Raw genomic sequence first — 16,545 nt, forward strand, 5'->3', positions numbered from 1 at the left:
AAATCTTGGAGGAATAGAAGACCATCTGACGACTATCACTGACAGAGACCTGCATTTCCCTACAGTTATCACAATGCATCAGAAAGAGAACCAATTTTACTTGAACTCAAAGGAATTTGTGTCCTTTTCAAGTTTTATCTGAAAGCACCTGCAGCCAGTAAAAATTCCTGCCCGGGTCCTGTGACTTAAAAAACATATCCTTTCTTAGAATAAACAATTTTGAAAATTATTGAGTCAATAATCTTTCAAAAGGAAAAAAGTTTAAAATAAAAGTAAAATCCTTGATTTTTACTCTTAAGTGATTATTGCTCTGTCAAGGAATCCTTAATGATAAGGAGAACCTTTTTTACTGAATTGGGACTTGGAAGGAACCTACAAGAATCATCAATTTCAAATCCTGGCTCCACACAGGACCATCCAAAAATTGAACTATATGTCAGCATTGTCCAAAAAGCATTGTCCAAATACTTTTTGAACTCTGGTAGGCTGAGTGTCATGACCACTTCCTTGTGGAGCCTGTTCCAGTGTCCAAACACCCTCTCAGTGAAGAATCTTTCCCTAATATCTAATCTGAAACCAGTAGGCTGGCAGTTGGAGAAATTATAAGATATGAAAATAAAGAATATATGATTTGACAAGGTTGGAAGACAGAAAGAACTTCTCAGCTATGGAGTAGAATGTACATTCTGGCAAAAATCTGCATGCTACAAATTCTTTTATGAAATTCCATTCTCACTTATTATTGTATTTTTGTTCTCAACCATAGTACAGAATATCGCTTAACATTGAGAAGAACCAAACAAAACTCCCTAAATAGATACTGAAGCGATCCTGAATTTACCTAATTAATTAGGCTCATTAATTGGGAAGGAGATTTACTATAATTATTAACAGAAAGATATGTGTCACTGCTTGTAGGCCTTAGAGCCCTGGTAATAGTAATGTATTTTCCAGTAATGCTTTGTTTTTTTCAGTCTTGAAATACATGTATTTTTGCAAATGTGTTGCTCATATATAGTTTGTGAATATCACCACAAGTTTATTATACTTCATGGAACAACATTGATTTTTCAGAAGTGAATAAACTTGTTCCACAATGTGGAACACTAAAGTCATTTTCCTATTCTTCCAGGGTTAATTGTTATAGTGCAATGTCTGCTCAGTGTCCTTTCGGAGGATTTAAGATGTCAGGAAATGGACGAGAAATGTAAGTAAATGTTTTTTAAACTGTAGATTCACAGGAACTACAAAATGAAGTTCTAAAAACAACATTCACAACTAGGATGCCCTATTTGATTTATCAGACTACTTTGTGGCCTCAGAGGCCACACATTGTCAGACACAATGTCAAGCAAAGAATTCTTCAATGAAACCAATAAGAAAATTGCTTAGATACAAATCTTTCCAAAATGATTGCATTTAATATTTTTCAGTCTACTGATATGCAAAACTGCTCCTCGTGTTTATGATGTACAGTTTTTGCATAAATATAGAAAGTGTAATTTCCATGAATATATTTAACTATACATACAGTTCATACATAGTTCGTGGAGTCCCCTTTAAATGCTACCTGAAAGGTCTATACAGCTTGGATAAATGTAATGACAGAAATAACCCTCTGTAGTCTTCAGACTTTTTTTTTTTCCCCCAAAGAAGTGGGAAAGGAAATGAAGTTTACAGAAATTAAAAGTTAATCAAATTGGTTCAAACTTTTAAGGTTTAATCCAGGTTCAATTTGAATCATGTCCTGTTTTCCTGCATTCATTGTGATTTTCATATGAACAATGGATAATGTGTTACACTGTTTAATTAAATTATTTTTAAAGCAAAGAATACAAATCAGAACATATATGTTCTTCCTGACATTATGCAAACTGCAAAGCACTTTTACTGAGTAATTGAAGCAATTAAAAATTATATGTGCAAATGAAATACATCAATGCTTTCTCTCTCGCGCTCTTTTTTTTTTTTTTCTTAAGAGAGATAAAGTCTTGGGTTTTTATGCTTACTCATCCCTGGATCAAATCTGCTCCTGATGGCAAAGTTTCCACTGACTTCAAGGAAGCAGTTATGCCAATGCTGAGAGCTTTAGAAAATGTCAAAACGGAAAATAAATAAATAAATAAATAACCACCATATTTTTGCCATTACTAACACAGACTGTTTTGCATTTGCTGATTGCCAAAAATCGGAAAATTGATTCTGGACTGCTGATTTTTGCAGAAGTGTTTTGATGATCTATTTGCTGAAAATACCAGGAAAACAATAATATGCTATCCTAAAAATTAATAATCTCTATAAAAGTGAAGGTACTCAGCATTTGTGTAAATGAAGTTTTCCTCATGCTGTTCAAAATCACAATTAGTGAAACAATAAAGATATTTCTGCTAAAAGGCAAGGATGGGATAGACATGAAATTTTGCCATGGAAAAATGAAATTTTGTAAATATGTGGGAATCAGTTGTAGGAGCAGCAGAAGTATGTGTGAAGCAATTTCATTGAAATAATCAGGAAGTCATTGTGTCAAACCATTGATTTCCTTGAAACACAGAATAAAAATACCTGTGTAATTCTTGGAATAATAATGCCATTATGAAGAAAACTACATATTAACAGAATGCTTCCTCAAAATAATGTGAAAAAGAGAATCAGTAATAATTTTCCTACAACACAGAGTCCTGATTTCTCTTTTGCATACATATGTACCGAGTAAGATGGCTATGGGAACTGGATGGCATCCAGTATACTGTAAAAACTTTGTGTTCCATAAAACAGTCAATTATGTCTAAATGGTTTGTCTGTGACAACTACCAAACAGCTAGGCACACAAGTAAGATTCATCTCATCGTGTAAAACTTGAAGGTGAAATTATGCTAATGACGTGTCAGTAAGATTTAAGTATTTTTTACTGTCTGGGAGATTTCACATTAATTATGTCTCCCACTTACTTGAGATGAAGTCCCTATTTTTTGACTCAAAAAAAATCTTGACAGCAGAGGAAGGCTTTTTCAAAAGACTTGATGAACATGCTTGTAAAGACCACGAAACTCAGTTTAGAAATGCACTAAATTGATTAATCAGCATTCTTTTGCACAGAAACGAAACTGCTCTCTCTCACACTTTTCCCAGGAGACAATTGCTGCAGCTTTTCAAAAGGCATCCAGCAGTAGTCTAGCTGCACAGATGTCTTCCAAGTATGTCCAGTATCCTTGTTAAACATCCGGCCAATTGCACAGCACCAACAGAAAATACCATCAAGGACATAATTCATATAAAAAGCATTAACCTAAGTATGGCTCTTTGTTCTGTTTTATCTAGGGGAGAATACGGTCTTCATGAATACACAGAAGTTAAGACTGTCACTATCAAAATCCCACAGAAGAACTCATAATGCTGCTTGACATGCAGAGTGTATCTTCTTCTTGAACCTGAAAAATGTATTTCAATTCTGAAAAGTTTTATATACCAGATTATTCATTAACCTTTTTGCTTTATGATTGTAAAAGAGAACCTTGCTTACATTAACAATACAAAGAATAATGTAGAAAAATTTAACATGATTAACTGAGAAAGGGAAACTTTAATTTTTGGAACATGACTAATGTCTTTTTAAACTTGTATTAAGAAAAAAAATATTTTTTATTTTCAGTGGGAGCTTTCTGTAGTGCTTTGGAAATATTTCTTTTCCAATGTATCTTGCAGGTACCATCTAAATTTATGTGGTCTTCTAAATGTTAGATGCCAAGCTGTCCTTTCTTCGTGGCCTTAACAAAAGCACTTATAAGTAACTAGAAGATAGATAATTATCTTTGTCATTCAAAAATAGTAGACTTCTATATATATTTCTTAGACTGCTGAATTTGTTCATCATATTGATTACTACACAAATGTAATCTGGATAATATTAAACAGTATTAAAATACATCTTCAAAACATTACTGATTTTTCATTAGTCTTTTATATCACATCCATTTACCACTGGGCACTACATAGCACATATTTTATATCCTTAAAGAAGAACTACTATCTCAATTGTACATTTAGGTTATTGGAAGTATATTACATTGGCTATATGGAGACTAAACTCCCTAATTCTTTGCAAGTATTATCAATGGAAAAATATGAATATACAGAACACTGGCCTATTTGCAAAGAGATTGAGCTTGGCTTTTTGGTATAAAACTTTGGTTTACGTATATCAAAAAGTCCTAATAGATGACAAACAAGAAATACGTAAGAGAAAGGATCTTTTCCTCCCTCCTTTTTCTTCCTCTAGTTCATTTGTTTCCCCTCATCTTTTTTCCTCAGCCTTTTGCCTTTTTTTTTTTTAATAGGGTTTTATATATATATATATATATTTACTTATTCTCATTAGTCCCTCTGCAGACATGTGGATCTCAAGCTGATCAAAACTTCATAAGGTCCTTCAGTCTGTGCAGCTTCAGTGTCCAGTAATTCTCTACTAGCTCAGCCATCAACACCCTCTGACGGCTGCTAACCATCAGCAGCAACCAGGAAAAATCTGTCTGCAGACGCCACCTACAGAAGTTGCATAGCCTCCTGCTCATTAAGTCATATTTTGTCTAAGCCTCACTGAAGTCCAGTTTGTCTCTTGTTAGAGTCATCCATGCATACAACCTTACAGACTTACGTACAAGCTATGACCACTAGTAAGAATATAGCACACCACAAAATGCCACATATCAGCAAGAAAAAATCTCATTAGCTATGGCAAATAAACACTTTCCTGATTCCATATCATGAAACATGGAACAAAACAACAGAAAAAGAAGAGGAAATACTGAATCAAAAGTGAAAAATATACTGTGTCAATATGTGCTGTGTACTGATCAACAGAGATTTTTCAGCAGAGAAAAGCATCGAGAAGGACAGAAAACAAAATAATTGCAAAATTAAGGAAAAAAATAAGTAAAAAAAAAAGAAGAAATTCTTAAATAGATAAGGTGCAGAGAAGGAAGGAAAAAAAAAAAGTAAAAAAAATCAGAAACGCTTTAAAGGCAGCAAGAACCACAGTACTACAGAAAATATGGATTCAGTGAAAAATTAAATATTTGAAAGAAATGAAAAACATAATGTAGAAGATGTACAGGGCTTTATAAATCTCTTACTGTCCAAATTCTGCTTTTGCTGAAGTCAGTTGTGGAAGTCCAAATGGGGGATAAATAAGTCAAATGACAATAAGTCTACATATGTATTTTGTTTTGGATCAGCAGTGAATTTCTTAAGTGATTTTCCTGATTATCCTCTCTTATCTTCATTGGTTCACATGAAAGAGTGATACAGGGTAGCACAACTGGATGTCTTTTGAATGCCACTAAGCCAGAAAATGCTCACTTGTGTTATGTCTGACATAGCACTCTCATTCAAGCACTAACATCCATTCAGCTCTTAGAAACAGACTGGCACTAGTCTGAAGCAACTCACATCTGAATTTGTATAGTGTGGGCAGTTTGTCCTTATCCTCTAACAGGGTCCTTTAACAGCGTAGGACAGCAAATTCAGTCCTACTCAGCTATGCTGTCTTCTATTGCAAGCACAGGCAAAGAATGACTTTGAAGTTGTGGAGTCACCATCCCTGGGGGTGTTTAAGGAAAGGCTGGACTTGATACTTAGGGGTATGGTTTAATGGGTGAGAGTCATAGTATGGTGATGGTTGGACCATCTTGGATCTTGGAGGTCTTTTCCAACCCTAATGATTCTAGGGGGAGACGAGAGAAAGACGTATGAGGAGTGGCTGAAGTCACTTGGCCTGTTCAGCCTGGAAAAGAGGAGGCTGAGGGGAGACCTCATCGTGGTCTACAGCTTCGTCACGAGGGGCAGTGGAGGGGCAGGCGCCGACCTATACTCTTTAATCACCAGTGATAAGACCCATGGGAATGGTGTCAAGCTGAGGCAGGGGAGGTTTAGGCTAGACATCAGGAAGAGGTTCTTCACTGAGAGGGTGGTTACACACAGTAACAGGCTCCCCAGGGAAGTAGTCACTGCAGCAAGCCTGTTGGAGTTTAAGGAACATTTGGACTGTGCACTTACTCACATGGTCTAAAATTTTGGGTAGACCTTTGTGGTGCCAGGAGTTGGACTCGATGATCCTTATGGGTCCCTTCCAACTCAGGATATTCTATGATTCTATGATTCTATGATTCTTTGATTCTATGATTTTATGAAATGTAACCCAAGGAAAGGAAAACAAACAAAAAACAACAACAAAACACATAAATACTGGGATATACAAAAAGTACCAACTCTGCCCTTGAATGCATGTATATTTTATTTCTTACAATGCCCAAACAATATATATATAGTTCTCCACAATATTGAAAATCTGTTTTACTTCTTATTTGACAATCTCGCATTTATTTACAGGTAAAAGAAAGACGGTGATGTTCCCGTTTTGTCAATCTAAATGGTTTAATGTGATCAAAATGTAACATCTAGTAATGCCTTCAAGTTCTCATTTTTGCTAAAGTATTGAGTCAAAGTGTGTCAATGTGTATATTGTGCATGAAAATGAAGGCAAAGACTGCCATTCAACCAAGGTGAAATACCCAACTTTTTCATTAGAGCAAAGTATATCTTTGGGTTAATCTGATGACACACTGAAATTGTTCCCCAGAGATGCCAATGTAAAGAGATACGCCTTTTGGCATCTGATCAGTTTCAGGAATTCAATATATGTGTTTATCTAAAGTACTTGAAATATGATTAGGGGAGGCACACCAAGGCCTCAATAAGTTGCATAGTCCAATTTGCATAACAAGAGAAAATCAGTTCACAGTGCATGACAAAAATGTACGACCCAAATAATTTCAGAAATATGGTCCCATTTTTCCCTCAACCACCTAGTTATTAACACATAGGACAGGAGTGGATTTCTCTCCACAATGCACACACTGTTAATACTAATACAATCTGTCTGTAAGCACACTCACACACAAAAAAAAAATAAAAAAATAAAATTTAAATGTATTTTACCAATGAGTCTTTTCACAATTAAGAGTGTTCATAGCAGGGGCTATAGCACTAAATATTTCATTCGTCTCAAGGTGAAATATCATTTCTTTCTTTGCATCATACCTGCATATGGTATGATGGGTTGTGATTACCCAGTCAGGGCAGGGATAAATAAGGATTTAAACTCTGCAAATATTACACAGGTAATTAATGAGGCCCTTTCTTTCTGGGCTTGAATCACTATCATGTTACACTTCTAATATGCTAAAGCAGCACCATTCAAATTTACTAGGATGAAACATGAGAAGAACACTAGTTGATCTCTCTACAAACATTGCTCATAATGTTAGTGAAATTGTGTTCAGCATTTCACAGAGAATAAAAATTAAAAGAGGGGTGAACTTGCTGCACTTTCTTCTACAGCTTCTGAAAACTGACTCTTGCAGTCAGCAGAAACTACTAAATATACGTTTTATGTTTGGATTGAAACAGTGATATTTTTAGTATAGTTCTCCAAAACAGTGGGTGCCTGAGTAAAAAATCTACAATAAAATCCCAGAAGAATTGGATAGGATGATTTCATTCACAGATCAAAACTTTCTGTTCCATTAACACTATTGAATACACAGTTAATTCTGCGAGGAATTCAGGAAAATTGAAATTATGACCAGGGACATGCTTTTGCAGATTTCTTGGAAAGTTATCAGATTCAGGCTACTTTACACCATGCCTTTACAACAAGTCTTAGAAACGTGAGGTCTATAAAGTCATTGTCTTGCCATGATGGAAGCCATCCCTCGCTGCTTCTCCTGCCCCCAGTGTGCTAATTTTTAAAAAGGAGGAAGGCTACTGAACAGCAACAGCAGGATAGAGAGACCCTTAGGCTATTTCAGTCAAAACAGTGAAGCTGTAAGGAATTCTCATTCTGTCTCAAGAAAGAAAATTACTGATAATCCTCAACTGCCAGATATCCAGGTCTTAAGACAGACAGGAGATGATATGGAAAAAGTATTCAGAGCAAGAAAGGCATCTGGCTTGGATAAGGAGTGAAAATTCCCTGATGAAGTAGGTTTTAGGGAGGAATTTGAAAGATGTGAGATCTTGGCAAGTAATGAGTTTTGAGGGGAGGAGAGTAGGGTCTGGGACACAAAAGATAACTGCAGAAAAGACAAGTGCAAGAAAAGTGGGAAAGGAAGGGAGGAATGATAGAAATACAAGGAGTGCAAGAAGGATTGAAAGTAAAGCTGCAGGTCACCTTGAGATTTTGTAGGATCTCACTGCAATTTGCAATTCTGTAAGAGTTCATATGAAGAGCTTTAAAGGATGAAGTGCCTCCTAAACCCCCATCCACATGTCCCTGTCACCATGTTTGCTCTCAGATTATATTTGTACTGCCTGATCCTTCTGCTCTCCTTCTTATTCAAGTCATTTTCCGTTTCTCTTAGTGTTAAAGTTGTCTTCCATTTATCTTTCTACTGAAAACTGAGATTTAAGTAACTCCTTATTAGGAAGGTCTACTTAAAAATAAAGAGTCAAAGAAGAACCTCTGAAAAATTGGGAATAATAGTGTCTTGTAAACTTGGTGGGAGGCCTTAAGGACTCTTCTCAAGGCTGAATTGTAACCTTTGCTACACTGAGAGAAAAACAGTGCCTTGATGAATATACTTCTCTGGAAAAAAAAAGTTAAAGATCTGGAAGTACAACATCAACTGACTCAGACAAATAAAATGCTGCATAGTCTTGTAGGAAGGACATAAATCACTTATTGCATGAAAAATTGGACATGCATAGAGATCCAATAAACAGAACTGAGTATTGGGTGTTTTGACTGTTGAAATTCAAACTTGTGAAATAGTCCTCAAAGGGCAATGACACAGATGATTCATACACAGAATAATAAACTGGACATGCAAGAGGAAGAGACCACAGCTGCTTTTATACATTGCTAGCTGGCATTGCAGAAAGATCTGGAAGATGTGTTAACCAAAATACAAGATTATCCAAAATATAAGAATGTTGTCCTGGATGGCAGCAGAATGTAAGCAGCAAACTCTTCCAAGGGAAAAAAAATAATAATAATAATAGTATAAGAGGCATTCAGAATCAAGAAAACTAGAAGAGACAGCAACAAGGAGAGGAGTTTTAGTTGTTGCTGTTGTTTAGTAGTTTAGCTTATACAAGTCATATTGCTTATAGTTCTATGTGGAGCATAGGGTGATGTCTAAATAATAGCACTATTACTTGACAGTTACAAATGTTCAATATACCCCTTGCCAAGATGGCTGAAGACATAAAGAGCAATTTGACAGCTTCTGGCAAGCATTTTTTTAAATAAGGCACTGCAACAGAACACCACCCTCTCACCGTTAATGCAGAAAAATTTCTTAGCCATTAGTACTTCTTTCATGGAATATTAAGAAACTTAGATAATATAACATGATCTACACAGCTTATATCCAGCCATGGCAAACAGGATAATGTCTTTGTACCATCATACCCTGCCAAATAAGTATAGGCTGACAAAGCTTTACCTATTAGTTCCTAGAAGGATGTTGGTGACTCTTGTAATATAGATTCTATTTTCTTTCTGAATAAAGATCCTTATTAGACATAGCAACCATGCTAAGGACCAAGTAGCACACCATGTAGTGACAGTAAGAACAAGACTGGCAAAATTTGAGCAAGATTAGTGGTTTATTGTCATTGGAAGAGAGGAATGTCTGACAGGAAAAGAAGTGAACCAAACAGGAATAAACAAAGCCGTCTGTGAGTACCTCTAATCAAGAACTAAGAAAGACTTCATATGAGTGTGAAGAAAGAAAAGTGTTATGTGAATGTTGTGTTTGGACTCTAAATATCTCCAGCGCATAGACACATAGATACGTGCTACAGAATACTGACTATGGGCAAGCAGCGTATATTGCTAAAAACTGTGCTTGTTAGAGATCTGTCTGTTACATAAAGGATCACTGATCCTGCTTATCTGATGTGTTCATGGCTCTCTTTGAAAAACATAAGATCTTACAGCCTTCACTGTCTCCAGAAATGCAAGATGTCTCATATAAACTTCCATCACTAAATAAGAGAGTATTTATTTTCAGCACAGTCCGAGGACTTTCATATAGCACTCTAGTCATGGTCAAACTACTGGGAAAAAAGTGCCAGTGCCTACATTTGGATGATGAAGAAACATAAGAAAATCGTAATTTGTCTACAGAGATTTCTCCAGCAGAGGAAAATGATGAATACATACAGTAAACACTCATTGCAAATTACTCAATATTGATGTATGAATTATTACTCAATATTATTAACGTATTGCCTTCTCCTAGCAGGCAATTTCAGGGGAAAATAGGTCTTCTTTCTATGTACTGAGTCAAGATTCTCTAGAAGCACTTTTTTTTAATGTCTTGGGAAATAAAAGTTTTCTGTTGGGATTCATTTTAAAGGAGGAAGACACAAACAGTCATCATTAATGTTGTGGTTTTAGGGATCTAAGGCAAAAAAAAAAAAAAAAAAGAGAGAGAGAGATGAAGTTTTCTACAAGATCAGGTTAAACAGCAGAACAACAAAGAAGTTTTTGGGTACAAAACCTCCTCTACATGTCAACTGCTGACTGACTGTTCTCGAATGATCACAAATCAGAGGAACAATACAGTCCTAACAACGGTAAGAAGACAGAGAAGAAAAGCACTTCCAGTTCACATACCTAAATTCCATCTCATTGAAACTCATATAGTTTCTTTGTTAGTCTCCCGATAGGGCATCCAGTGTGCAATGGGAAAAGCAGTTAGGTTTCTCCTGCTTCAACCTGCTTTTCTTGATGTACATATTTCCCAGTGCTGCATGTCTATTTTCTCTGTTAACACCTCTATAAAGGAGTCGTTTACTACAAAGTTAACTTTCACATTGAATGCCATAACTAATAACTTTAATATGATTGAGGAATACAATTGTGGAGTTATTTACATGGGCAACTAGTCATGGTATTATACAAATGGACAAAACAACCAGTCCTCTCTATAGACCTACAGAAACTTCACAGTCTAATAAACATCTTGTTTTGTATCTTGTATTTCACTGATGTTGATGGGGAGGTTGGGTTTCTTTATGTTCATCTCTCAGCAAACAATTATAAGCAAACAGCTGATGCCATTAACACTAAGGACAGGTTAATCTCCATGAGGAAACATCTTGGAAACCTAAATTTTAAGATGTACAAAGTAAGGTGTCTTTAGGGTGTGTGTTTCATTCACAATACATTTCCACATCTTGCACTATGTCACTGTACTCCTGTTCAGAGAGGTCTTAATTATCTTTAACAAAAGGAAAAATGCCTATGGATTACTCCATTCCCTGATACAAGACTGATCATGTCAGACAATATGTCGCTTTTTTGGGAAATCACATACTATTGTTTCTTTCTGTACGTGATGTACTAGCCATCACTAAACAAGGGAGATCTTGCAAAACCTTCAGCATATTATCTGTCACTTTTCTCTTCCTCCATGAACATACAGACCGAATTGCTAACTTCCACTGGTTTATTCACTGCAAGGAACTGAACTACTTATGTATGTGGGTTTATGTATGTCAGTTTTCTAACCTTATTTAATCAAATGATTAAAATTTTATTAGACATTTTTATTGCACATATTTAGTACCTATTTTACTTTTTTTTTCTTTCTTGTTTTTCATATAAATATTTTGCTTACACCAAAAAAAAAAAAACATTTAAGTATTTAGTACATTTAAGTACTAATCCTGTGGCACTGACATACAAAGATGAGTTTATATTGAAGTCATTGTATTATAGAATGTATTCACAAGAATAGAACACAGCAGAATTTTATTTCATAATAGAATATTTTAAAAATTAAAAACCTTGACCTACTGGACAGATAAGAAAAAAATTACAGGTATCTTATGAATGTCTTCTTCTTGGTGTGAGGACACCAAACATACCTGTCCAAATAAAGTTCATAACAGCTTCACTGTTACCTTCTGTGCCTATTTCCCTAGCACACAGTCATCTACCTGGTAGGAAAGTGGGGTGAGTCAGTTTAACTTAGATTTTTGAGTGTTTTTATGTCACCACCACAGCTGGAGAGAAAAGATTCACAGTTCATTAGCAGTTCTTTCATGACACACTGAGAGCTGTATGGGAGAAGCTAGCTGTATATTAAAGTGATGAATTCCCCCTAACAGACTGAAACTTTCTATAACCACCAAATCTAATAGACATATGATTTTCAAAGCTTAAATTGAGCATTCTGCACTGTCCGTGCTGGTACTGACTTGTATACAACAGAGACGACCCTAAACATTCTATAGCCTTTATAAAAATTTCAGTGTCATCCACATAGGCAGTCTTTAAATTGAAGATTTCTGTGGTGTCATCTGTTGCTAGCACTAATTTAGAGAGCCCCGGATATCCACATAATTCAGGTAAACATCTTCTGTTAGCATTGCTATGCTCTGAACAGAAGAACCAGTTATTCATTGTGGTCTGGTGCTTTACTGCCTCAGGATTGCTTGTGTGACATTACTGTTTTGACTTGCAAAAACATATTTTATCTGAAAGATGCATTTTAGCTCTTTAATTTTTAAACAAAACAAACGGACATCTTTAAAGCTAATCTTTCTCTTGAATGCTGCATACAATAAATTATTTTGAAGGTGAGACTTTTAATAATGGCATTCAACCAGGGAAATGTATAACAAATGTGAGGACAGAAAGAAAAGCACACCAGTTGAGAGAATCCAGAAACAAGTTAAATATTTAAAACTAAAATTCTCATTGTATAAATAAGACATTACACGATTAAACAGAAAATATCTGTTTACTTTTCAGTCAATGTTCTCTCTGTGTGAAAACTTGCTGCTTTAAAGCTCTGATGCACAAATCTGTGCATGTATATGCCAGTATAAGTTTGCACATGGACTACAACCACCTAGCAAAATCCATAATGTCAAGGTCAAATTTTGTTCATAGTAATCAAAGGCATTGTGTTTTCTTGGATGAGCAAGGTAAAGAAGATTTTAAATTCCCAAAACTTTATGGGCTTAAGAAGTAAACATGGTAAAAATAAGCAGGAGTAAAGATATAAAGTAAATTAAGAATCCCTCTCGAGAAGAGAAAAACTTTATGTTGGCAGAAAAGTTATGAAAGTTAATAATGAGTTGATGTAGATAAATACACTGAATCTTTTACAGAGGTAGAAAGAAATGTCTCATATGATGTAACAGGAAATAAAATCAGCTATAATATTTTAGCATTTGAAAGAGTAAAGTTTTCATTTCATCATTTAAAATTGTCATTTAACTAAACATTTCATCCCATTTCTTTTTTTTTTTTTTTTTTGCATTTGTTGGTCATCTAATATGTCCCGCTCCTAAGCTTTTAACTCTTCCTTTTATCTTTCCTTAAGCAATATATATCCCAGGAGGCTAGAGATCCACATGGACATTAAAAATTTTAAATTCAGGAAAAGAAATGTATAGAAAAAACTCAGTATAATGGAGATTAAGAGAATTCTTAGCTAGAATTAAAAAAAAAAAAAAAGGAAATGCGAGTACACATGACAGAAAAGATATAGTGTGACCCCCAAACTTCTGTAACTTTACAGTGATGTTCTGTACTAAGGAAAGGAGAAGAAGCCGTTTGAGAACCTATGTGTCCAGGTTAGAGAAATGAATTTATTGACATTTAAGTTATATCTCATCTTCTTGTATTTTCTCCTTTATTGTTGATAGTTAAGAAACAGCTGTATACAAGAGCAGAATTGTCTGCAGATAACCTACTAATGAGTAGGATGTCATTCAGCTTAATCTTTGGTGTAGATATTAGTCAGGATTTCAAGAAGGCATTGAACAATGGTTTATCTGTGAAATCTGACTATTGCTATGACATTTGTGACAGATGGGTCTTGTTTTGTCTTCACAGTAAACATATTTTTCTTTTGCCATAGCGCAAATACAAATACTTTCTCCCTCAACTTATCTATACATATGAAGAAAAACCTTCTGCAAAAAGAATACCTGCAGAAGGATTTGTACAAAGAGAATGTTCTAGCCTGAAGGAAGTGATGGCAGAACATTACTTTAACTTGCCTTGTCAGTCAGTGAAATAGAAACACATAAATGTACAATTATATAGTTATTCTAGAACCATGAAGATATTTTTTTTTTTTTAACCCAGGATTGAAATATTCTTTAATTATTCGTCTGAGAAAAAAATAAATAATCATGCTTTTTATGCCACAATGCCACAGACATTGTGTGTAGAGCTACAGTTAAATTAAATTAAAACAGTAAACATTATTTTTTTTTATTTATTTACTCTTCAGTGAAATCCTTCCGCAAACACACTTGTGAACTTCCAAGAGACTGGCAAAATAACATGGAAATTACCTTGCTCAGGCTTGAGATCTCTAACTGCAAGGTGCTCTGCTGCCTGTGAACATTTCCAAGAGGTACCCTGAGATCTCAGAATCCAAGCCAGCACAATAAGTACATTGAACTTAAATCTGCAACTAAAAAATAAAAAATCAATTGTGAACTAATAATCAATTATAAAATAGTCAGGAGTAACACTGCAACTAAATGTGACACAGACTAGAGATCAGCTTCTCACATAGGCCCAATAACCAGTGGGCTCTGAAGTCATTCTGGCATGAGGACTGCTTTGTTTCTAGTGGAACAGGAGAAATGGAGAAAGAGCCATCTTCAGAGAAGGCTGCTATACAAGCATTTCTTGAAGAGAAAAAGACAATGGGAAAAATCTGGTACCAAAGATTTGGAGCTGGAGTCGTATACAACAAAACCCATTCACTATCAGAACTCTAGGACAGAAAAAGGGGAGTACTGCCCTGACCATTCACAGTGTTAATCACGCTCTACAATACATACACCCTTATAGCTAGTGGGTTTTAAGACTGAATCTTACTTTTTAACTTACAAGATAATTTAGGTATTGGAACAACTGAGTGAAATGGCATTTGACACTTGTATCAATCATGTCTTAATTAGGTCTGCACATGCCCTAGTAGACTCAGACATCAGGGAAACTTGCTGATGGAAAGATCTTTCACAGGAACTTCAAATAACTTCAGGAAAGGCAGCAAGAAAGAGAATATTCTTATTCTGAAATTCTCTCTACAAGCAATGGAAGTGGAAGTTAAATGCTTGTCCTTGTTGGTGGATACACCTCCTTAGTTTGTATCTCTCAGCTAGAGGTGTATCTGATACATGAAAGGTGTACTCTCATTCCTTGGCCATTCTGCAGATAAGTCTGAACTGAATCACTTTGGATGGCCATGTATTCATTTACAGACAAACCCTAGAAAAAGAAGCCAAACTTCAATGGCAGTTTCAAGCAGCACAATCTCCTGCAGTCTTGCTGGGGTAAAAGCAAAGTTCACCACATGTGCAGAGACATCACCTGACGTAGAATTCTGCTATATATCTTTGGCACATCATAAAACGCCACAGGGAAATAGACCCACATAAGTAATAAAATATTGCTAGGAATGAATACAGTGTAGAAAATTATCCTGGTAAAGTTCTTTTTTTGTATTTATATTTCCCTGGATTTTTTTTCCTTTTTTTTTTTTTTTTTTTTCTTTTTCCTGCTTTTTTGGTTGCTGGATTCCCACACCATTTTAGTTTGTTTGTGATTCTTAGGAGACCAAGAAGAACTTATTCCACATTGTACAGTGGCAGCTGGAGTTAAGGTGATATTTGTCTTTTATAGAATCACAGAATCACAAATTTTTGGGGGTTGGTATGGACCCTTAAAGATCATCATGTCCACACACACCCACCCCACCATGGGTAGGGATATTTTTCAATATGTCAGGTTACTCAAAACCCCATCCAACCTGAACACTTTCAATGATGAGGCATGCAGAACTTCTCTGGGCAACCTGTTCCAGTGCCTCACCGCCTTCATAATGAAGAATTTCTTCTTCTATCCATTCTAAATTTACACTATTGAAGTTTAGAACTGTTGCTCCTTGCCATGTCACTACAAGCCCTAGTAAAAAGCCTTTCTCCATAATTCTTATAAGCCCTTTTTATATACAGAAAAGACACAGTAAGGCCTCCCTGGATTGTTCTCTTCTCCAAGATGAACCACCCCAGCTCTCACAACCTTTCTTAATGTGAGAGGTGTTCCAGCCCTCTGATCATTTTCTAGTGCAATGCTAGAGGTTGTCTACAGGAGAGTTATTTATGACTGTATGTGTGTTTGTTGTGGTTAAATGAAATACAATGCAGGAATTAGATATGCCACTACTCTGCCAACTGGCTGCACCTCTGCCTTACATTGCATTGGAAATAAGATCCTTCCCACAGCTTCATACTCATGTTTTGTGTTAGAAGAGGGAAGACGGGTGTCAGAAAACAGAAAGATACTCTTGTTCCTGTTCACCCATGATACAGGAAAAAAAAAAAGGAGGAGGTAACGGTACCTGTAATATCCTGCAGTGGATTTCTCAAACCTTGAAGCTGTACTTGACTTATCTTCAGCTTGTGTGAGGCTGAACCATCTCTCTTCCACCTTATTCTCTT

At 35.6% G+C, this 16,545-nt stretch overlaps 1 protein-coding gene across 1 annotated transcript in view; it reads left to right on the forward strand.

Annotated features, from left to right (window-relative positions):
• ALDH1A1 (aldehyde dehydrogenase 1 family member A1) overlaps positions 1–3,937 on the forward strand; it is a 38,152-nt gene extending 34,215 nt beyond the window's left edge. Inside the window, exons 12-13 of the mRNA XM_035558541.1 lie at positions 1,133–1,207; positions 3,319–3,937. Of these exons, the coding sequence (XP_035414434.1) occupies positions 1,133–1,207; positions 3,319–3,391 (148 nt within the window). The 3' untranslated portion in view covers positions 3,392–3,937. The remainder of the gene's footprint in view (positions 1–1,132; positions 1,208–3,318) is intronic.
• Positions 3,938–16,545: the final 12,608 nt, after the last annotated feature.

This window comes from Cygnus atratus, chromosome Z (assembly GCF_013377495.2).
Source record: "Cygnus atratus isolate AKBS03 ecotype Queensland, Australia chromosome Z, CAtr_DNAZoo_HiC_assembly, whole genome shotgun sequence".
Taxonomy (NCBI): Eukaryota; Metazoa; Chordata; class Aves; order Anseriformes; family Anatidae; genus Cygnus; species Cygnus atratus.